Below are 23,167 nucleotides of genomic sequence, written 5' to 3' on the forward strand. Positions count from 1 at the left end.
TGGGGTCGAGCAACAGCAGCCCACTGTGCACTCTCACCACGGTGACTGCATCGTTGAGCAGGGACTCGCCAAAGACGATGATAAAGAGGGTCTCGTTGACGTGCACCTCCTCAAAGACAGCCAGCACAGCCACGGGATCCACTGCTGAGATGAGGCTCCCGAACAGCAGGAAGTCCAGCAAGCCAGCCTGCACTCTGGGGGCTTTCGAGGGACAGCAGATGGTGAGGTACTGAATTGCCTACAGCAGCCCCAGCAACAGGCTCAGACTGTTGAAACAAGGGTGCCCCGAGAGGACTTGGGACAGTGAAGAGCATGTCAGCCTGCAGGTCAGGAGACCTTAGGTCCTGAGCCTAAGGACTGTCTTTGCCACTTACCTGCTCTATGACACTGGCACTCTCACTGCCACCTGACTTCTCATAAGCCATACCTCCTCATATGCCTGCCTGACAAGACTGCTACAGAAATCAACCAGGGAAATGGCTACAAAAGCTCTGTGTAACCTGGAGAGCTAAGATGGCACTGACAAGAAAAAACGTAGCAACAGCAATAATAACCACCATCAGGTGGAAATAGGCTGCTGACTGGCTTTATTAGGAGAACAAAAGAGTGCCTTCTCCCACATCATAGTTCTCAGCCTAAGGAAGGCAACATGCACAATTCTCAACAGGAGGGGGAGGGGCTATCCATCCATGAGGGCTGAATACGGTATGAAAAGCACCCACCACTGGTAGGACTCGAACATCCCATGCAATCTCTGTGAACCTCAGTTTCCACTTCTACATACTGAGAATAATAATAGTGTCTACCTCAGAAAGTTCCTTATTTAACCAGTGCCTAATACATAGTGAGCACTCAGTAGTTATTACCTATTACTAGGATTACTATGATTATGGTCTGATGTCCTCCCCTCCCTTCCTGCCCCCAAAGAGTTCACTGACCCCATAGGAAAACCAGGTTGGAGACCTGAGTGGAAATTGCAAACCTCCCCTTGCCCCTGGGAAGGAGTCTGAATTATCAACTTTCAGGGTTGAGTGGGTTTGGGGCCCAGAAAATGAGAAAGAAGGGAGCAGAACAGGGCAGCCTGAAGGCAAAGAGCTCAGTAAAATGACCTTCTCCTGCTAACCTTGGACCTGATATCAAATGAGTTTAAGGGCCTCTATTTCCTTGTCCATTAAATGGGATAAATGATACCCCCAGCAAGGTTGATATGAAGAGCCAGTGGAATGAGCAAAGAGAGAATACCTAGTGTAGTGTCTTGCATTCTGCAGACATATGATATGTATTTATTAAAATAATAAAAACAGAAAACCACCCTGATATGACCTGGGCAGAGCCCTCAAAGGGATGTTGAGCTGTGCCTCAGGGGAGCCAGGCTGGCAAGTGGCAGTATGGTAACAGAGGGCAGGAGGAAGCAGGGTGGCAATGCAGGCTTGCCAGCCTTGGCAGCCCATGCACAGCTGGGAGCCAGGCCCCTACTCAGCTGTCATCTGCAGAAGCCCAGACTCATCTGGCAAGGACCTAAATGAAGGCTGCAGGCCCAGCTGGAGCACTGCCCAGTTGGGAAGGACCTAAGATGGAGGTCTCAGGGTATGGCTCTCGTCAACATAGGATCTTCAGAGCTGGAGGAGAAGGGAGCTGGGCAAGGAGTCTGGCAAAGCCCCCCACAGCTGGTCCACATCTTAGAGTCACTCACCCACAAGTCCAGCCTGCTGCAGGCCCCAGAGGGCAGCACCTGTTGTGAAGGCATTCCAGAGTGTGCCCACCACGGCATAGGTGAGGATGGCACCCAAATTGTCAAAGAACAGCCGGCTGGGCATGAAATAGCCTGAGTCCAGCACAATAGGAGGCAACAAGAAGAGGAAGAAGGTGCCTGGCTCCAGCTGGTACTCCGCTTTCTTGGCCACAGCCAAGACAATGCCCCCCAGTGCCAGTCCCAGCAAAATCAGCAGACAGCTCTCGGGGACCAGAGACGTCACCTTCCGAGACAAGTGAAACACTACAACACAAGAATAGGGTGGGAGGTATCATCAATTTATGAAGCACGCGCGCTCGCACACACGTGCGCGCGCGCACACACACACACACACAGATGCACTGGCCTATAGCCTTCCAGTCAGATATTTATTCAAGGTCAGGACCCCCAATCCTGGGACCAAGGAAGAAGAAATTCAGGACTGCTAGAATCTCCAGCCTCCAGAGCTCCAAACTCTCCACTGCAGCCACAGTTGTCTGTTTTCTAGTGCTCCTGTCACGGTAACCTAGGTCTCTGCTTACTTTTTCCACTTCTGAAAATACCCCATCCTCTCTACTGTCATCCTCAAAGGACCTCACCTTTTTCTGCTCTCCCTTATCCACTGTCGTTATTTGAACCTCAGCAAATATTAGGTACATTCTTATGCATAACATAGTTGTAAAAATCAGGGCCTGTGGAGTCAGTCTCCCTGGGTTCAAAGCCTAGCTCTTTCATTTACCAGTTCTGTGACTTTGAAGCAAATATCTTTACTTTTTTTTTTTCAATTGTTGGGCCGGTGTTAGTTGCAATATGCAAAATCTCCAGTTGCAGCATGAGGGGATATAGTTTCCTGACCAGGGATGGAACCCAGGCCCCTGACACAAGGAGCTCGGAGTCTTAACACTGGACAGTCAGGGAAGTCCTAGTCCCTTTTTGACTTGCAGTTTTTTCATCAGTAAAATGAGAATAAAGACAGTACTGATCTCGTAGGATTGTTGCAAGGTTTAAGTAAGACGATCTGCTCAAAAGCAGTTAGCCCAGCACTTTGTAGTAAGTGCTCTATAAATGTTACCTTTTATTCTATTATTGTGTCCTGCCCTAGACCATAATGCATATTATACCTCCTAGGAGTACAGCAGATCTCCTAGCCCTGTGTGCTTTTTCATTATGTAGGCTCACTAAGGGCTCAGTAGTTTTAAAAGCAATAGATTTAGCAGTTAGACCTCTAGTTCTTCTTGTGGCTCCATCCTATCCTAATTGTGTGATCTCAGGCAAATTATTAAAATTCCTGAACTTCAATTTCTTCTCCTGTAATATGGGGGGAAATAACCTTCACAGGGTGAGGATAAAAATGATATAGTGTGAATGTGCCTAGCAGAATGTCAGACACATAATAGGATCTCAACAAATGTTAATTCAATATGATTCTGGGGGAAAGTAATAACATATCTGACCCTTGGAAAGAAGAGGAGGTATGGAATGATTTTCTAGCACTATTGCCACTCCCACCTTTGCCTCATCATATACTCTTTGGGCTTTCGATTGGGCCCTGGGCCAGGTGAGCTGCTCTCCCCAGACAATCCTTGGAGTGGTGGGTAGTGAGGGACACCTTGGTGTTAAGCTGTATGAGACGCAATGCTAAGACAGTGCCCTTTGGAAGCTGTACCCAGAGAGCCTAGGACAGTGCCTGGCCTGTGGTGGGATCTACCTAAATATTTGGTAGGGAATAAAAGGGAAAAAAAAATCCTAGCAATGAAGCTGGGGGAAGGTATTTCTGAACATTCTACCTATCTCTCCCCACCCCTAATCCCAAGGATTTTTTTTTTTTTTTTTTTGGTTGATGAGAAAAAGGCTCTCTTCAACCTCCATAGGAGATGTCATCCAAGCTAGAAAAAGAACTATGATTTATGGGGGAAACTACAGCCATTGCTGCAAACCCTAAATAAGACAGGAACTCTCCACCTGGCAGACTTCTCAGCAGACCCAGTTTTGGTTCCCAGATCTGAGGCTCCTCCCACCTTGCTCTCATTGCTGCCAGGCCCTAAGGTGAGCTCAGCTACTGCTCTTCCCACACTCAGCCCTACCTTTGGTCCCCCTTTCCTCTCCTTCAGGGACCTTATTCCATCCTTATTTCCAGAGCATGCATTAATCCCAGCACTGCAATCCAAAACCCTTCACAAAAGCCTGTTCTCTTACAGAACTAGGCTCCTTGAAGGCATTTCAAGCCCCATTTTCCATTATTAATGGGCTGCCACAGCAGAGCGGAGAGCTCCTCTGTTCCTGCCCAGCCCCCACTTCCAACTGTGTCCCTGGGGGAAGAAGGGGGCAAACTCTAGACGGTGCGATTCCTATGTGAAGACTGTACTGGTGAGACTGGGAGTACAGGCTGTGCCAGCTTAGATGGGGAGTGAGTAGCAACTGCTCAGCTATAATTAGTCACCCCCACAGCGCAGTCTGCACAACAGGGAGAGGGAGGAGGGTCTTTGGTGGGAGGAGGGACCACTGGCTGCTCAAAAGTGGGGAGGAAGGGCCAGAGGCAAGGAAAAGCAGCTCTACTCACGAAAAGGAGTCTGAAGCACAGCCCTCAGCCCTCAATACTGTGCAGACTGAGGGAAATTGGATGTGTGAAAGCCCCTAGGGCAGGCAGCACATAGTAAGGTCCAATAAATGGAAGTTTCCCATACCCTGAGGTGGGAAGAGGTAGACTTGGATTGGAAGGAGGGGAGACACAGCTGGGCACAAGAAGGGGACATCTTTAGGGGATAGAGGGGGATAGAGGAAAAGTGACATTTTGGCATCCCAAGAGAATGGACATTTGGAGGTGGCCTCCAGGGAAGGCTGCTTCCTCGGGACCAGGATGCTAGGGTTTGCCAGAGAATACCATCCCCTCAATGTCCCACACGCCCAGACTGCTGACAGGGGCTGGGGATTGGTGGAGGGGAGCCCAGACCAAAGAGCTGACTGCAAGGAGAAGAGGGGAAAGAGAGGGCAAAGTAAGCTAGGGATGGGGTCGGAGAGCGCTGGGGCGGCCCTCTGAGAAGGCAAATCCTCAGGGCTCCCACGCGAGAAGGGGAGGAGGGGGATCCACAAGAGGAGGCGCAGAAACAAGGTGAGAGCCCGGATTTGCGGAATCGGAACCTAAAGTCGGGGCACTCTGCAAAAATCCGGCCGGATCTGGGGACTAGGGGTTGGGGGCGGGTCCGCTGCCCGCCGCCCGCCCTGGCGCACGCACACACGCACTCACCGATTTTAGCCAGGCTGGCCACCAGGATCCAGAGGGCTACCAAGTAGGGCGCCTCCACCTCGTGCCACTGCCAGCGGAAGAGCGCCAACCCTGGGGGAGGCTCACCCGGCGACCCTGGCTCCTGGGTGGGCTTTTCGGTTGCTCCTGCCCCCGCCAGGGGCAGCCCGAGCAGCGGCAGTGCGGCGCGCAGCATCCTGCCGCCTGCCTAGCACCCCTCCAGGCACCGCACGGCCGCCAGCCCCGTGTCGCCGCCGCCGCCGCCGCCGCCGCCTACCGGCCTCCCCCGCGTCACAGGCACGTGGGGTCCGCTCCCCCCAATCCCGGCTCGGATACCCCCAACCCAGGTCCAGACTCCAAGACCCTGTCCCGGGCGTCCGTAGTGAGGACGCCTGCCCCTCCGCTCTAAACCAGTCTCGACTCTGGAAATCCCCCAATGCATCCCTCCCCCACAAGCCCTGCAACCTAGTCCTTCAAGCCCGTTCCCTCAAACCCTCCCCAAACCTCCCCCGATCCGTATTCAGAGCTGTGAGCGGCCACAGTCCCCAAGGGGCACCGCCGGGTCCCACCCGCCGGCGGCGACAGCCAGTAGTGGGAGTGACGGGGGTCTTCCGGGTGGCGAGAGGAGGGCGGCCCCGCCACCGAGAGTGCGGTTGGCGACTGGCAGCAGCCGGCCCCCGGTACAGAGGCCGCGGACCCCGGCGCTGCCCCGTGCAGACTGCAGGGGGCAGTGCGCCGTCGCCTTCAGCTCAGCCCTTGGGAGCCTAAGACCCCTGCGGGCCCCGCTCTCAGACCAGAGCTGCGCACGCGCACTAGGCCCTTTTAGAAAGCTGTGAGGGACAACTGTCCCCATCGTCCCCAGAAACCCCAAGGCCCAGATTGAGCCGAGTTCATCTCAGGCTGAGGAGGACTCTCCTCCTCTTCATTCACCAAATCGAGGGGCAACCGGCCTCCCTTTCCCTTAAACTACAGTCTACCCTTCTCACCCTTTCCATGAGACAATGAAGAGAAAACGTATCTTCTTCCCTAAACTACGAAAACCCCAGCCTATCGATTCCCTTCAAACTAAAAGGAATTCATTCAACCTTTTCCCCAAACCTGAGGGGGCATTCGGCTTATCCAGCCCTAAACTGAAAAGGACCGTTTCCCCTTTTCACTGAAGTACAACCCATCCCTGTTCTTCCCCCAAATTGAGGGTAACGTGTTCTACCTCGCGGCCAAACTGAGTCATTCTATCCTTTTCCCAGAATTAAGAGCACCCGTCCCTCTTTCTTCTCCAACTAGGGGTAAATCATCCCACCTCCTCCTTTGAATTGAGTGTTATCTATTTTCACTTCTTGATCCAAACTGAAAGGGACCCATCTCCCTGCTTCCTCCAAATGAAGGACGCCCGTCCACTTCATACCTCAGTTGAAAGAAATCAGGACCTTCTGGTCCCTAAACCTAGGCGGACCTGACGGGCCACGATCTGAAGAAACTTCCACCCCATCTTGCCCTAGCTGTCTCTCAAGAGAGCACAGCCTCACGGCCCCCAAGCCCAAAGAAAGCCTCTCGACGCTCTGCGCGTTCTCCCAGTGGGTGGGGGTACCCGCGAGCTCGGGTTTTCCCGGGACTAGCCTGTGAACTAACGGGACCACGATCACGCCCTCTGAGTGACTGGCTGCAAGCTCCACCAACCGCAGTACTGCCCCCGACCCCGCGCGTCCGGAGACTAGTATTGGCTCCACCCCCTTCCTCGGCCCCGCCTCCGTCTGGCCCCGCCCCTCTCCCTCGGCGTCCTGCTCGGCCCCGCCTAGACAGCGAACTAGTTGAGTAGAAGCGGCGGCGCGGCCCGGACCCGCCCGGAGGCAGCCAGTGGTGGAGCCATGGCGGGCGAGGAAGATCGCGGGGACGGGGAACCTGTATCACTGGTGACCGTGCGGGTGCAGTACCTAGAGGACACCGACCCTTTCGCATGTGCCAACTTCCCGGAGCCGCGCCGGGCCCCCACCTGCAGCCTGGACGGGGCGCTGCCCCTGGGCGCGCAGATACCCGCCCTGCACCGCCTGCTGGGGGCGCCGCTCAAGGTGAGGGGAGCCGGAGAAAGACTGGGGGCTACTGATGGTTCAGGGTCGGCTCTATGAAAGCTTTCTGGAGCCTCTCAAGGAGAGGCTGAAGCAAGCGGGTGCGCTCCTCCGGGAAAGTTTTAGGCTGGGCACCCAAGGTACACGTTGCCCTGCCGGTGGGAAACGCCTTTCGAGTTGAGGGAAACTGAAGAAGGAAGATGTAAGCTTGTACTCTGCGGCACCCAGGCTGCCCTTCGAAATGAGGCCCACCTGGGGAGGCGCTCAGGGTCCGCTCCCTGCCCGCCTGCTCTGCATGGGGGTAGCGTGGGCGTTTGGGTGGTAGCGGTCCTAGAAGACGCAACTGAGGATGGACCAGCTTTCACCTGCTTTAGGTGAGGTGGGGGCGGGACCACGAGGAGGGGCGGGCCCGGGGCGGGCCACCAGAGGTGTCTTGACGCAGGATTGGGTCCTGCTGGATTGAGTGTGGTCCGTGCCGGGTGAGGCCCCGCTGGGGAGTGCCGGCGGAGGTGAGACCAGGGGATGAGGGGAGTTCCCTGGAAGCGGCCTGGCCCGGGACATCCTGAGCGCGGGAGGCTGCACTGGTGGAAAAGCCCTTTAAGTCACCGCCCCCATGATCTCCGCAGCAGCCGCCGGCCGGGGGCTGGAAGGGAAGTAGCGAGCCGGGCTAATTTTAAACCGTCGGCCTGCCCTAGTTTGCCTGCACCCCAGAGCCTACTCGTGCACGGTGCCGGGAGAGGCCCTTTTGCAGATGACCCCCCCTACCTCCCCTCCTTCTCGCCGCGCTCAGCCCCCCGCAGGCAGCCCTTTCCGGCGCACTCGATTTCCGGGCCAGGACTCTGGGAGGCACACCACCACCTCCCGGGGTGCCTCGCCAGCCAGTCGGCACCAAGTGGTGAAGCGAGAGTTGGTGGAAGTGTCCTCCCTTGCTCCCAGGCTTAGCTGGGCGCCGAGTTGCGCAAACTTGCCCCCCGGGCCTGGGGTCTCCCCTGGAATGTGCCCCAGGCGCCAGGCCCCCAGCCTGCATTCCTAGCTCTGCGGGTCTGCCCCGCCTCTGAGCGCGGGCGGGAGAAGCGCTGAGACTCGGCCTGGGGAGTGGCGCGTGTCTGAAAGGAGCTCAGGCTTCAAGGACAAGGATTGAAGATAGCAGTGCATTGCCCTCTCCAGACTTTTGATGTGACCCCTCCTTGTTCTGCCGTGTTCAAAGGAGCATACCGAAGTGGACCTAAAAGAAGCACCTCCAGCCAGAAGCCACCTCCCATTCAGAATGGGCTCTGGGGAGAGAGGGGTGCTGAACTGAGGCCAGGTTCCTGCCTCCAGACTCCTGGAACTCCTAGTACTGAAATAAGCCTGGAGCACGACAGGGAACATAGTATTCCTCCCACCCCCCGCCCCTGGGAGGACACAGCTTAGCCCTAACACCCCTTCTCCAATCAGGGCTGAGTTTGGGAGGATCAGCATTACCCCTTACCTCTCCCTTTCATTTAGGGACCCATCACCACCACCGCCTCACCAGGTGCTCTGCCCTCTATTCTCTGCTCCCTAGCTGAGAACTGGGATTAATATGTTGTGTGTGTGTGCGCTCACTTGTGTCCAGCTCTTTGCGACCTCTTGGATTGTAGCTTGCCAGGCTCCTCTGTCCATGGCATTTTCTAGGCAGGAATACTAAAACAGGTTGCCGTACTCTAGGGGATTCCTGACCCTGGGATCAAACCCTCATCTCTTGTGTATCCTGCACTGGCAGGTGGATTCTTTTACCACTGCTCCACCTGGGAAGGAAGCACCAGGATAATATGTTAAGTAACCCCCACCTCAGTCCTTTCTGATCTCCCCACTTTCATGATTTTCCACCTGGTCTACCTGAGGACTGCCATATCCCCCACAGGCAGGATAGGGGGCCCGGACACTGGGTTACCACTGTGCCTGGAGCCAGGACTCCCTGGGGCTGGCATCTCTGCCAGGAATAGTCAGATGCACTGTGATGTGCATATGCCAAATATAAACTGTGACCACAGCCCCAGAATAGAAGGCCAGAGGAAGAAGGGCTGAGAATAGGGTAGGGGCAGGGACATCAGAGAGCAGGGCTTCTCCTTGTAGGAACTGTCAACAACTGGTCCCTCTGCTAGTCCTGGAAGTGCTGCCCCAGGGGCACAGACATGACTCAGGCCTGCTTCCACAGCTCTCTAGAGGGGAGAGGTGGCCCCAAAACCCAGGCCTCCCCATCCCAGGCTGTAGAGCAAAAATAAGAGGCTTACTGCTTCATCCTTTGCACAGTCGTCCAGCAGAACAGTTCACAGCCAAGCGACCTCTGCCCCCATCCCCCCAACTCTGGGCACTGACCTCCTTCAACCCTGCAGACCCTGCCCAATCCCTGGGAAAATACAGAGGCCAAACCCACTTTCTCTCTGGGGCTCCACCCCACACACCCCATTGGGCTGTGGCTAGCCTATAGAGTTCCCCGCCGAGGGCTTCCTTTTTAAATGTTCAGTTTTCAGGTCTGAGAAGGCCTTGCTCATTTCCTCCCAGTCTAGGAGGAAGCTCCTGGCCACAGCCTCTGACTCATCTCCTGGCCCTTGGGAGGTGGAGGCTGGGGGTGTGTCCCGGCAGTGCCTTGGGTCATGTGTAGTGTCCCCAGGGGAACTCAGGGGATCTGTCTGGAGACAGGGGCCCCTGCCCTAAAGGAGAACCTAGCCCTCTGGCCCTGCCTCATCTTCTTTACCCAAAGCTGCCCAGTCTCACCCTCCTTGCTACCCTTTGCCCTTCTGGGCCTGCCTCCGGAGCCCCTCCCTGATATCCCAAGGCCCTGCCACATCTGGGATGGCACAGACTTCCTTCTCCCTTGGCTCCAGGCAGAGGGACCTGGGTACTGCTCTGACTCTGATGCAAAGGCCAAAGGAGCCCCCATTCCTAGCAGCAGAGATGACCCTAGAAATCTGTTCATTCCCAGCAACTTTGTTTTCCCAGCTGTGGCTAAACATTGCAGGGGAACAGGTATACTTGTTTCCTGACCTTGCCCCTCCCTACTCCAGCCTCAGTTTACCCCTCAGGAAGAGCTGTGGCAAAGGGGCTAAAGGCTAAAGTGTGAACCTGACCTTCTGGGACAGGGACCATGTGGCAGGGTCCCAGAGGATTCTTAATAAGATGGGGTGCTCTGGTGATCAGCTGAGCCCTTTGGAGATCTCTTTGGGAGACTGTAGAAGATGTGATGTGAGCATGAGTCATGGTCTCCCCCCAGCTTTCCCTGGGGCCAGCATGTCCAATTTGCTGTTCATTCTGGGCTGCAGCCTAGTAAGGGACCCCATGAACTTGGTCCTGGCAGAAGTTGGCCCTGTTACCCCAGAAGGTATGATGTGCGTGTGTTCATTTGTGTTCCCTTGCCGGAACTGGGAGGACCAGTTTGGGGTATTTGCACAGTTCAGAAAGCTGAGGGGCATTCTCCAGCCCTTGGCAACCCCACAGGCCCCAGCCCTCACTCCACCTCCCACCCAGGATTCCCTGGAGCATTTCCAAAGTCCATGAACCCAAGATCAGTTCAGGGAGCCCTGGTCCCATTCCTGATTGTGCAACCTGGGGCAAATTCACAGAATTTCTGAGCCTTGGTTTCCTCACCTATAGAAGGATTATCAGGAGAATCAAGGCACCAGGCAGCCCAGTATGTGGCACAGAGAAGGCATAACAAATGTGGGCTCCCACCCTCAAGGCCCATTCATGTCATCTCATTCAGGAAGCCAAAGTCCAATTGGAGACCCAAGATAAAAGGGAGGAAAGAAAATTACAGGTCAGTATTGCTGATGAACATAGATGCTAAAATCCTCAACAAAATGCTATCAAATAGAATCCAACAACACATTAAAGGATCATGCGCCACAATCAAGTGGATTTTTCCCCAGGGATGCAAGAATTCTTCACAAATCAATCATGCGATATACCATATTAACAAATTAAAATAGAAAACATCAGAACACAGGGTATTAGGAAAGGAGAAGAAACAGATAGTTAAATTATTTCCTAAAACAAGAATCCTTCAGCATGTAATTCTTCACTTTTCTTCATCTTCCTTGCCCCTGGCATTCTCACCCAATTATACTGTTATGAAAAATACTGGGGAGTAGACACCATGGTCCCCTAAGCTTGCCCCTGAATGTAAAACCACATGTGACAAGTTGGTTTGAGCTGCCAGAAAAGCCTGAGTCCAAGGAATGAAGAGAAAAATGGGCAAGACAGAGGTAGGAGATTAAGAGGTACAAGCTGCTATATAAAAAATAAGTTACAAAGGCTTCCTCAGATGGTAAAGAATCCGCCTGTAATCCAGGAGACCTGGGTTCGATCCCTGAGTCAGGAAGATCCCCTGGAGGAGGGCATGGCAACCCACTCTAGTATTCTTGCCTGGAGAATCCCATGGACTGAGGAGCTTGGCGGGCTACAGTCCATAGGGTCACAAAGTGTCAGACATAACTGAGTGAGCATGCATGCTTGCGTGCACAAGAATATATAGTACAGCACAGGGAATATAGCTAATATTTTATAATAACTAATCTTTTTTTTTTTTTGGCTGCACCACATGGCTTATGGGATGACCAGTGGTTGAACTGGGGCCCTCGGTAGTGAAAGCTTGGAGTCCTAACCACTGGACCACCAAGGAATTCCCAAGTATAATCTTTACAAATTGTGGATTACTATGTTGTACACCTGAAACTTATACAATATTGTAAAATCAACATCTCAATAAGAATAAGCAAATAAATAGAAAAAAATGAGCTAGAGCTGGGAGCCTCCACCCCAAGGCAAACATCAGAGAAATGAGGAAGACAAGAGCCTGGAGGCAATCCGAGATATGGGCCTGTGCTGACCCCAAGCACTGTCAGCAGGGACCAGAGTTTGGGCTGCCTCCAGGCTGGCCCAGCCCCAGGGTGCGAGAAACAAGGCTCAGAGGGTTGGCACTCGGAAGGGTGACCCCAGGAAAGGGCCAGGGCTGTGAGGGACAAGCAGGACCCAGCTGGCAGGAAGTCTCTGCTCTTTGCAGCTTGCCTGACCCCGCCCCCCAATCCATCTCCTCAGAACAGACAGCTAGAAGTGGGGGGGGTGGGGAATCATCCTAGAGGCTCTGGACCTCTCCCCAAGAACTGGGGCCTAGGCAGGATAAGACAGGCAAAGTGGCTGGAAGAGCCATGGCTACCATCACAGAGAGAAGGGGGCTCATCTGAGGAGGTGGAGGGTGCTGGAGCATTCAGTCTTCAGGACCCTGCCCCAAAGGGACGTGGGCATCCCAGGGGTTCTGAAAGGAAAGGGCCTTTCTCAGCTCACAGAATTAGATCCTGGATGTGGGCCTGCAGGAGGGGAAGAGAGCATTCTATGGGTGTGCTCACCTGTGCACAGCCAGTAGCATGTGTATGTGTACACCCTGCCTGACCATATACTTGGCTGTGTGAGCTGCTACCAGGCATAATCTGCTCACCCCTCCAGTGTTTACCTTCACAGTCTCCTCTCAGCACCCGAGGCTGTGCATCTGCATTTATTTGTGACCTTTTTCTGAGTCAAACCTGCCTACCTCCCAAACAGAGTTGGAAGACAGGGAAGGCAGAGGCAGTAGCTTGTTCCCTGGTGTGTCCTGAGCACATAAAACCAGCCAGGTTCATAAATATTTGAATGAGTGAGCTCTTCTACATGTGTGTGATTTGAGGGATCTCAGCCGGGGTTGTGGCTTTGGGGTCCCAGAGTTTTCCAGTCCAAAGTGGAAGGAGATATGGCTGTGCCTGGCTGGGGGTGGAGTAGGGTGGCTGCTGAGTCACTGTGTGGGAAGAGGGATCAGGAGAAATGTGGGACTGCCCTCAGCTGAGCTGGCCCCAGACAAAGTACCTCAGCCCTGGGGCCTTGCCGCTCTATAGCAGGGCCCATTCCCAGTAGGCCCTGGAGAGGATGACTCTGCTCCCAGGGAGGGGAGAGAGGCCAGGCCCGCCCAGGGGAGGGCAGGCAGCCAAGCAGGAAGTGGGACAGAAAAGGCTGGAGTGTTTGTCCTATGTCCCATGTCCCACGCAGGAACCCAGGGAGGGGGGTGTCACCCAAGGGCCTTACAGGCTGAACTGCCAGGAAGGAGCCGGGTCAGGCTCTCAGGCATGAACAAGAATACTCAGTGGAGGCAGGACAGGGGCAGGAGCTGGACTCCCTTAACCTCATGGGACCGAGGGCAGCTGGAAGCCTTGGGCTGGGTCCAGAGAAGGGCAGGCTGACAGAACAACAGGGCACATGTTGAGGTTGACTTGTCCAGTAAGATGGAGACCAGAAGACGCCCTGCCTCTCCAGAGGTGGGCTTTCCCTGGGCCTCTCAAGTCAAGAGAACTTAGCTGAGCCCTGCACACTGGCATGGTGCTGTGGAGGAGGTGACGAGGAGAGGCACAGTGCTGCCCTCAGACTGTCCGGAGTCACCTCACTAGACTTCTCTACCAGCATTTCTCAAGGGGCCAAGCATCCTGCCTGGTGGTGATGGTAGTGGTCCCAGTGGTAATTGTGTGGAGCGGCTCGGGTGGGTGGGAGGCATGGGCAGTGAACTCATGGATGGAGCATGTACTTTCTTGTTACACTTCAGGTTCTAGGGACCCACTATAGGCTGACTGTGAAAGTGAAAGGGTTAGTCGCTCAGTCATGTCCAACTCTTCGCCACCCCGTAGACTGTAGCCTGCCAGGCTCCTCTGTCCATGGAATTCTCCAGGCAAGAATACTGTAGTGGGTTGCCATCTCCTTCTCCAAGGAATCGTCCTGACCCAGGAATCGAACCCAGGTCTCCTGTATAGCAGGTGAATTCTTTATCATCTGAGCCACCAGGGCAGCCCTCAGTAGGCTGACTGAGTTACACCCTAAAATCTGGTGCTCAATAGGCCTCTTGGAGGCCTCTGAGGTTTAACTAGGACCGTGGGGACTGTGAGTCTTTGCATCAACTGAGCAACTGAACTGAACTGTGGGGACTGTAGCTCATTTGGGGATAGAGCAAAGACCCTCAGGCCTGGAGGGACTGGAAGCCCTTCTTCTCACTGTCTTGACTTGGAGTGACACTCATCCCTCCCTGAGCTAGGTTTGCACCTCCCAGCATTCTTTTTTTTTTCTCCCAACATTCTTAACACTTTCTCCTTGGACTTGAATGCTTATGGCTGCAACTTATCACCACACAGAGCTGTGAACTTCCTTGAAGGCAGGAACTTCCTCCTATCTTGTCTCCATCCCCCTTCCTCATTCACGTGCATTAGCTCAACAACCATTTAGGGAGCATTTGCTGTGCCCCAAATGTGTGCTAGGCTCTGCAGATGTCATATGGACAAGACAGACATGGTGCCTGGACTCGAGTACTCACAGTTAGTGGGGAGGGATCTAGTGCCTAGGATGTGCTGATGCCATGTGGAAGGCCTCAGAGGAGGGTCCACACAAGGGCTGGAGGGATTTGCATAGCAATGGCTAGAGGAGTCCAAGAAGGCTTTGCAAAAAGGCATTATGTGAGAATTCCCTGGTGGTTCAGTGGTTAGGACTCTGCGTTTTCACTGCCAAGAGTGCAAGTTCAAATTCTGATCAGGGAACTAAGATTCTGCAAGCTGCACGGGCACAGCCCCCAAAAAGCATTATCTAATCAGAAACCTAAAAAATTGGGGTAGATGTGAGCTACAAGAAAGCTCTTTGCTTGGGTTTTGCACCTAGTAGGCCCAAGAGAACTGACTGCTCAGGGAATGTGTAGCTGCAGTGCAGGCCTCTGCCAGTACCCTGGGTGGGGAGGTAGGAGGTCATGGGGTCTCCATGCATACCCCTGCCACCTCTTCCCCAGCCCTGACAGCTGGTCCCTTTGCCCCCAGCTCGAGGACTGTGCCCTTCAAGTGTCTCCATCTGGATATTACCTGGACCCTGAGCTGTCCATGGAAGAGCAGCGGGAGATGTTGGAGGGCTTCTTTGAAGAGATCAGGTCAGAGCGGATGGGGTCAGGAAGGCAAGGCTGGCTCCCACCCTTGCTGCCATGCTGGAGGGGCTGGCTCGGGTCAGCGGCCAAGACACCTGATCTCTAGCCAGGGCTGTGGGTCACTTCCTGCTGCCCAGGGGAACTGTGCCAGGGGAATCCCAAGGCCGGGCCAGTGTTACCTGCTGCCTGGGATGGGAGTAGTGGCTCACTCACATAACTGAGATGCCTGCATTTGCACAAACCCTCCTATCTGGACAACCCCTGGGCTTGGAGAAGCAGCTGGCGAGGAAGGAGCGCTGGACCAGGGTTGGCATGTGGGGAGGTCTTTGGCTGCCTTGGCCTGGATGGAGGGACCCCAAGGAAAGGGCTGAGAACTTGCTGACTGGGCTCCTTGATTCCAGCAAAGGGCGGAAGCCTACTTTGATCCTGCGGACCCAGCTCTCCGTGAGAGTCAATGCCATCTTAGGTGAGTGTGTGAAGATATCAGCATATCCAGCAATTATACCCCCCTCATACACCCCGCTTCCCAGTTGGCTCAGTTTCTTTCAGGCCTGTGCTGGACAGTGGACAGGACAGATGAGAGGCGGGATGTTTCCCCTCCTATCCCTGTCCTGACCCCTTCTCCCAGGGCCAGAGCAGCTGCTAGACTGTGATAGGTGTTGCCCAGAGTCGGGGAGTTGTGGTTGTGTCCCCTTGAGATTTCCACCTACCCCTTGCAGAAAAGTTGTATGGCTCCAGTGGCCCTGAGCTCCGCCGCTCCCTCTTCTCACTAAAGCAGATCTTCCAGGTGAGGCTCAGAGGTGGGCCGGGGGTGGGCATCCAGGCCCAGCCCCACCCACCTAAACCCCCCTTGGTGCCCCCCAGGAGGACAAGGACCTGGTGCCTGAATTCGTGCACTCTGAGGGGTTGAGTTGCCTGATCCGCGTGGGCGCCGCTGCTGACCACAACTACCAGAGCTACATCCTCCGAGGTCAGCCCCACCTCTCTCCCGTGATCCCTGCCTTCAGTGACCCCTTCCTGACCTCTTATTGTCCCTGTGTCCCCAGCCCTAGGGCAGCTGATGCTGTTTGTGGATGGGATGCTGGGGGTGGTGGCCCACACTGAGACCGTGCAGTGGCTGTACACGCTGTGTGCCAGCCTGGTAAGTGCCCTTCCACCCAGCCACGCACCCTTTTCCTACTGCTTCTATGGCCCTTAGTTTCCTCAGCAGAGTGGGATGGAATGGAGTGGGTCTGTGGCCCCTCTAAGCCTCAAAGGCAGTTCAACACCTGGTCCTAGAGATGGCTCTTTCTGCTTAGACTGTCCTCTCTGGGTCCAGCCCCCCGGAGCCCTTTCCCCTCCCCACCAGGAGCCAGCACAGGTCTGATCCCAGCCCCACTCACACGTGGTGACCCCTCCCCCCAGTCCCGCTTGGTGGTGAAGACAGCCCTGAAACTGCTACTGGTGTTCGTGGAATACTCTGAGAGCAACGCACCGCTGTTCATCCGTGCAGTCAACTCTGTGGCCAGCACCACGGGTCAGAGACTGTCCCTCCCTCCTCCAGCGCTGGGAACCCTCTCTCCTACTTGTTCCCACGTGACCTCTCCCCTTTCTGGGTGGCAGGTGCTCCTCCGTGGGCCAATTTGGTGTCCATCCTGGAGGAGAAGAACGGCGCTGACCCCGAGCTGCTGGTGTACACTGTCACCCTCATCAACAAGGTGGAATGTTGGGAGCCAAGGGGGAACCCAGGGCTATCCTGGGCCGCTCAGTCTCTTGTCCTCTGATCCGCATCAGCTTCAGCCTTGCCCTCCTATCCCCACCCTCCAGACTCTGGCAGCCCTCCCGGACCAGGACTCATTCTATGACGTGACGGATGCACTGGAGCAGCAGGGCATGGAAGCACTGGTCCAGCGCCACTTGAGCAAGGCAGGCACTGACGTCGACCTGCGAGCCCAACTTGTACTCTACGAGGTGGGCTGGGCCATCAGGGCCGGAGAGAGGAGGGGAAGGAGGGGCTGAACGGGAGGAAAGAGAGGGGGCGCCATTATCCAGGGCCCCAGTCCATCGACTTGGGCCTCAGCCACTCCCTTCTGGGCCCAACTCTGCTAGAACGCCCTGCGGTTGGAGGATGGAGACCTCGAAGAAGCCGTCACAGGTGGGCGGCGCACCACCCGCCGAAAACCTTCCTCAGAGGAGGGCAAGAGGAGCCGCCGATCTCTAGAAGTGCGCTCCCCGGAGCCTGGGTAAGAACAAGCTACCTCGGTGCCTGGGGAGGGGTGGATCAGCCAGGAGTAGCCCCGCCTCCTGACAGGCCACACCTCCAGCTCCACAGGCCCCGCCTCTCCGGTCGTCTCCACCTCCACCACCAGCCCGGTCCTGCTGACAAGCCCCACCTCCAGCCCCGTAGGCCCCGCCCCACCTCCAAGCCCCGCCTCCAGCCCCGTGGGCCCTGCGTCTGGCCTCCATAGCACCTTGAGCCTCTTTCCTACCATCTCCGTGGCGCCCTCATCCGACAGCTCCTGTGAGAGGAGCGTCTACAAGTAAGTAAGGAGATACCGGCTGTCGCGGGAGTTTTCTCTCCAACTGTCCCTCCTCTCTGCGCCCCTCCACGGGCCCTCCGCCTCCTCTGCCCGAACTTCTCTGCCAAACGCGTGCTTTCTCTTTCTTTCCAGACTTCACCAAACTGCTCCTGTTTGGTAAGTGACTGCCGGGGGGTGGGGTTCGGCTCTGACTGGACCTCGTCCTTCTGCGGCTTTTCTTCATCTCTTTCTGGCATTCCACCTGTATTGTCAATGTCCTCTGTCTCTCTACCCCCTTCTGTCTCAGTTTCTCTGTCACTGTCTGTGACGCTCTCATTTCGCTGTGTTTATCTTTTACTAAACCCTGTCCTGCGTCATGTCCGTCTCTCCTCTCCATTTCCAGTTTCCCTGCATCACGCCTACCCCACTCCCTCCTATTCCCATTGTTACTGGGAAGGGACCCCTGATATCACTGCCCAGCTCTGTGTGGGTGTGAGCAACTGGGCGCTGTGGGGTGGAGCAGGCACCACAATTACCATTTCTTCCTCTCATTCCGCCCCCCCCACCCAGGGCCCCTGACAGCCCACCTGTCCCCCAGGTCCCTACTGGGGAGGCCAGGCTGGAGTAAGTACAGAGGCCAGCCTGCCAGGCCTGCCATGTGCTCAGGGCTTCAGCATTGCTTCCCCGAGCGGGGGTTCCATGTGCCTGATGCAGCCAGAGCTGGGGGGCTCTCTCAGACTTATGCCTCCTCAGATACCCAAGGACTAAGCACTGGAAAACAGCTCACTGGGGTCATAGAGGTCCCTGTGCTTTAACCGTGGCACCTTAACAGCTTTGACCATTGATGAGGATGTGAATTCCCAACCTGGAGCTGATTCTGGATTCTTAGCCCAGGATTAGTGCTGGGAGGGACCAAGAGTGCTACGTGGTGCAGAGGTGGAGGAGCAACCTCTGTCTAAGGGCAGGACAGAGACTGAGTGCCAGCAGAGGCTGGAGGGGCCAAAAGAGACGGGATCACCTTCATTATGTCAACATAAACTGAGCGCCTGTCATTTACCAGGCCCCCTTCCTGGCATCAGTCATAGCTCTTGGAAGCTGCCATGGGAGGGACAGCCTAGTGTGGCCACTGGGACAGTGAGCCCCTTCCCCTGCTCTAAGGGTCCTTGTCTAGAATCAGAATAGTGAGCACGAACAACAGCAAGATTACAAGTTAGATGTCACGTAGAACTTTTCCCATTTGTTGACCTAGGAGTACTGGGGTTGGTAGTGACATCCCCAAATGTGGAAGACTGAATGGGGACTGGCCTTGGGCAGGTCCTGGTCTGCTCAGCGCATGGACTGTTCCCTGTGTGTCTGTGTGTGCCTGCAAGTAGGGGCAGTGCCCAGGGGCCTAGCAAGGCATGCGCACCACCCTGGGCTGGGGTATGTCAGACACCTTCACTGACAAGTTCCTCCCCCCAGAGCCCGGTTCCTGGAGAATGTAGCAGCAGCAGAAACAGAAAAGCAGGCTGCACTGGCCCAGGGCCGGGCAGAAACATTGGCCGGAGCCATGCCCGATGATATGGACGGGCGTCCAGGTGAGTAGGTGGGTGGGGGGTATCCACCCATGTTGCCCTGTTGCTCTAGAGAAGACACGACATTGACAGCTGCTTCCCTTTGTCTAGACACCCGAGAATCAAGGCACTCTCAGGAACCCACCCCTGCACCCAGGACACCCCAGAGTGCTGCCCCCCGAATCCTGCTGCGTGCCCAGCAGAGCCTTGAGCCAGAGCCCAGGGAGCCATTGGCCCCACCAAGCCCCAAGGCTGAGCCTGTGTGGGAGCTCCCTGCCCGTGTACCCAGGCTCTGCATTGGGGACCTGGACTTCTCAGATCTGGGGGAGGATGAAGACCAGGACATGCTAAACGTGGAGCCTGTGGAGGCGGAGAAAGGGATCCCACCCCCACCGCCCCCACCACCCCTGCTGTCTGGAAGCCTCTCACCTCCTCCGCCTCCACCTCCCCCACCCCTCAAAAGCCCCTTCCCACCAGCCCCACCCCCACCCCCTGCTGCCCCTCTTCCCCACTCAGCACCTGATGGCCCTGCCCTCCCCACCAAGAGAAAAACAGTAAAACTCTTCTGGCGGGAGCTAAAGTTGGCTGGAGTCCGTGGAGGCTCTGGCAGTCGCTTTGGGCCCAGCCCCACTCTGTGGGCCTCACTAGAGCCTGTCTCAGTGGATACAGCCCGGCTAGAACACCTGTTTGAGTCCCGAGCCAAGGACGTGTTGCCTTCCAAGGTAAGCACACCCTCATCTGCAGGGTAACCCCAGGGGAGAGGGGAGGGAGCCAGAGCTCAAAGGTCTGAACTGCTGGGGAAACTAAGGCAAAGAAAGGAGGAGGGACTTGTCTGAGGTCCTTCAATGAGGGTTTAGCCCATCCCTAACTAGCATCTAAGCCCATCCCAAGGCCTTGCACATCCCAGAGCCCTGGCTGTGGGGTAATTGCACCATTTGGGCTACTGAGAGTGGGGCCTTGGTGTGCCCTCTTAGGTTGTTGCCTCAGTTAGACCCTTTCCCAGTCTTATACTGCCCTTCCCCCAATGTCAAAGAAAGCTGGTGAGGGCCGCCGTACAATGACCACAGTGCTGGACCCCAAGCGCAGCAATGCCATCAACATCGGCCTAACCACACTGCCGCCTGTGCACGTGATCAAGGCCGCCCTGCTCAACTTTGATGAGTTTGCCGTAAGCAAGGATGGCATCGAGGTAGGGATACACAGTGAGGGGTGTGGGGAGCTGGGCCCTCTCCTTTGGTTGGTGGCCACTTCCTGCCCTTCCAGTGGTGGGCAGGGGCTTGGCATCTCTGCAGAGCAGTCTTCAGACTCTGAGACTGCCCCAGATGACCTAGGGAGGAGTCAAGGTCAATACCCAAGGCCTCAGGCCAGCACTGAGTGGCCTCTGTGGGGCGGTGGGTACATTCTCAGAAGCTACTGACCATGATGCCCACGGAGGAGGAGCGGCAGAAGATCGAGGAGGCCCAGCTGGCCAATCCCGACATACCCTTGGGCCCAGCCGAGAATTTCCTGATGACTCTCGCCTCCATTGGGGGCCTGGCTGCCCGCCTACAGCTCTGGGCCTTCAAACTGGATTATGACAGCATGGAACGGGTACTTGGGTCACGGGATGGGACAGGCAGTAGGGACATGGGAGCATGATGACTGTGTAGTCTTGAGTCCCTGATTTCCCCTACCAGGAAATTGCAGAGCCACTGTTCGACCTGAAAGTGGGCATGGAACAACTGGTGCAAAATGCCACCTTCCGCTGCATCCTGGCCACCCTGCTGGCTGTGGGCAACTTTCTCAATGGCTCCCAGGTGAGTTGAGAGCCTGTGGGGGTGAGGACAGGACTCTGGAGCCGCCCGGGCCCAGGCTCAGACGGGTCGTTTCAGAGCAGCGGCTTTGAGCTGAGCTACCTGGAGAAGGTGTCGGAAGTGAAGGACACAGTGCGCCGCCAGCCCCTGCTGCACCACCTCTGCGCCCTGGTGCTACAGGCCCGGCCCGACTCCTCCGACCTCTACTCGGAGATCCCCGCCCTGGCCCGCTGCGCCAAGGTCAGCACCCGCCCTCTGCTTAGAGATCCCTGCCCTGGCCCGCTGCGCCAAGGTCAGCACCCGACGGGCCCGACTGAGGCTGGCCATGGCGAGGGGCACCGCTCCTCTCCCTCCCTCCGAGTGGGCTGCCGGGCCAGGGCTTGCTCAGGCTCCGGGCTTGCCTGTGGGCTCTGTCCTCTGCCAGAAACACTCTTCTCTTGGCCTGCCTACACCAGCTCAGTTTTGGGTCTGTTTAGCTGCCACTTATCCCAAGAAGGGGCTTCCCTGGTGGCTCAGATGGTAAAGAATTTGCCTGCAATGCAGGAGACCCAGGTTTGATCCCTGGGTCAGGAAGATCCCCTGGAGGAGGGAATAGCAACCCACTCCAGTAGTCTTGCCTGGAGAACCATGGACAGAGGAACCTGGTGGGCTACAGTCCATGGGGTCAAAAAGAGTTAGACATGACTGAGCAGCTAACACTTTCACTATCCCAAGAAACCTCTATTCCCTACTGTATCACACGGACTTGCTGGTCTCTTGCACGAGACTGTGAGCTTTTGGAGGACTGCTGTTTGCTCAGGGCCCAGGCTGACCATCCCAGCACAGAGGCAGCCTCAAGCAGTGTCTTTCTGTAGGGGGACTGCATATTTACCCCCTGCTTTTCCAGGTGGACTTTGAGCAGCTGACTGAGAACCTGGGGCAGCTGGAACGCCGGAGCCGGGCAGCTGAAGACAGCCTGCGGAGCCTGGCCAAGCATGAGCTGGCTCCAGCCCTGCGTGCCCGCCTCACCCACTTCCTGGCTCACTGTACCCGCCGTGTTGCCATGCTGAGGATTGTGCACCGCCGTGTCTGCAACAGGTGGGGGCATTGCAGAGGCGGGACTGCCACCACCATCCCTCAGACCCCAAGCAGGACTCAGCCCTGCTCCCCATTCTACCCACCTAGGTTCCACGCCTTCCTGCTGTACCTGGGGTACACGGCAGAGGCAGCCCGTGAGGTCCGCATCATGCAGTTCTGCCACACGCTGCGGGAGTTCGCACTGGAATATCGGACCTGCCGGGACCGGGTGCTGCAGCAGCAGCAGAAGCGGGCCACATATCGTGAGCGCAACAAGACCCGGGGACGTATGATCACTGAGGTAGGTGTGCCTTCCGGTCTTGACTGCCACCCCCATGGTTTTCTTCTTCTACACCTCATTCACCCCCTTTCCCCTCTCTAGACAGAGAAGTTCTCGGGTGTGGCTGGGGAAACCCCCAGCAAGCCGTCTGTCCCTGTGGCTGTGAGCAGTGGGCCAGGAGAAGGTGATGCTGATAGTCATGCCACCATGAAGAGTCTGCTGGCCAGCAAGCCTGAGGATGCCACACATGGCCGTCGCAGCAGAGGTAGGACCAGTGGCTGCTGGGGGCAGTGGGCTCTGGGGCCACTCTGGCCTGACCTTTTTACCTGGCTCCCACAGGCATGGTCCAGAGCAGCTCCCCAGTCATGCCTACAGCAGTGGGGCCCTCCACTGTACCCCTGGAAGAACCTCCAGGCTCCAGTTTACCCAGTGACACTTCAGATGAGATCATGGACCTGCTGGTGCAGTCAGTGACCAAGAGCAGCCCCCGTGCCTTAGCTGCTAGGGAACGCAAGCGTTCCCGTGGCAACCGCAAGTCTTGTGAGTATTCCCCGCATGCCCACTGCCCACCTTAACCCCATCAAGCCCCACCAACCCTGCTCTGTCTTGCAGTGAGACGGACGCTGAAGAGCGGGCTGGGAGAGGATCTGGTGCAGGCACTTGGACTGAGCAAGGGTCCTGGCCTGGAAGTGTGAAGGTGCTGCCTCCGGAACGCCTATCTGGGCCATAGCCCGCAGTGCAGGAGACTACAGTGAGGAGGCACCAAAGCAGAATTCTGGGCCTCTTCTCAACTCTAGGGCCACTCTAGGCCCGTGGCCAGTGCCGTGAGCAGTATTAGCTATGTGTGCCTGTGTGGGTGTGCGTGTGCATGTGTGAGCTCCCTGGATGCATGGAGCATAATAAAGTTTTCCTAGCCAATCAAGAGTATTTTTCTTCCTTCAGGGAACCCACCACGCTGGGCCTGTAGCAGAAAAGAAAATTCCAAAGAACTGGCTGTTCCTGCCTTAGCTCTCTCATT

General features: G+C 56.1%; 2 protein-coding genes across 6 annotated transcripts in view; one reads left to right on the forward strand and one right to left on the reverse strand.

Moving 5' to 3' along the window:
* The window catches only part of SLC9A5 (solute carrier family 9 member A5), a 23,105-nt gene extending 13,728 nt beyond the window's left edge, over positions 1-9,377 (reverse strand). The window contains exons 1-3 of one of the 2 annotated variants that reach the window (XM_040253371.1): positions 9,292-9,377; positions 1,694-1,996; positions 38-201 (exon numbers count right to left, since the gene is read on the reverse strand). In XM_040253371.1, the coding sequence (XP_040109305.1) occupies positions 38-201; positions 1,694-1,996; position 9,292 (468 nt within the window). In that variant the 5' untranslated portion in view covers positions 9,293-9,377. Of the gene's footprint in view, positions 1-37; positions 202-1,693; positions 1,997-4,976; positions 6,640-9,291 lie in introns of those variants that run through there. The other variant, XM_040253370.1, reaches the window with a different exon arrangement.
* FHOD1 (formin homology 2 domain containing 1) lies at positions 6,786-23,071 on the forward strand. Of its 4 annotated transcripts, XM_040253363.1 has the most exons (24): positions 6,786-7,039; positions 14,869-14,975; positions 15,371-15,435; positions 15,689-15,756; positions 15,834-15,939; positions 16,016-16,110; positions 16,374-16,485; positions 16,572-16,666; positions 16,776-16,919; positions 17,058-17,191; positions 17,273-17,488; positions 17,621-17,644; positions 18,038-18,091; positions 18,929-19,044; positions 19,132-19,742; positions 20,054-20,209; positions 20,428-20,610; positions 20,697-20,816; positions 20,892-21,053; positions 21,700-21,890; positions 21,978-22,170; positions 22,252-22,414; positions 22,489-22,689; positions 22,762-23,071. In XM_040253363.1, exons 1-24 carry the CDS (start codon positions 6,839-6,841, stop codon positions 22,842-22,844), a joined length of 3,600 nt encoding a protein of 1,199 aa, XP_040109297.1. In that variant the 5' UTR covers positions 6,786-6,838; the 3' UTR covers positions 22,845-23,071. The 4 variants fall into 4 exon arrangements, with proteins under 4 accessions (XP_040109297.1, XP_040109299.1, XP_040109298.1 ...); XM_040253365.1 differs by lacking the exon at positions 20,892-21,053 and having other exon boundaries at positions 6,798-7,039; XM_040253364.1 differs by lacking the exons at positions 17,621-17,644; positions 18,038-18,091 and having other exon boundaries at positions 6,798-7,039.
* The last annotated feature ends 96 nt before the right edge of the window (positions 23,072-23,167 follow it).

The sequence above is a fragment of the Oryx dammah genome, unplaced genomic scaffold, assembly GCF_014754425.2.
Source record: "Oryx dammah isolate SB20612 unplaced genomic scaffold, SCBI_Odam_1.1 HiC_scaffold_13, whole genome shotgun sequence".
In the NCBI taxonomy this organism is placed as follows: domain Eukaryota; kingdom Metazoa; phylum Chordata; class Mammalia; order Artiodactyla; family Bovidae; genus Oryx; species Oryx dammah.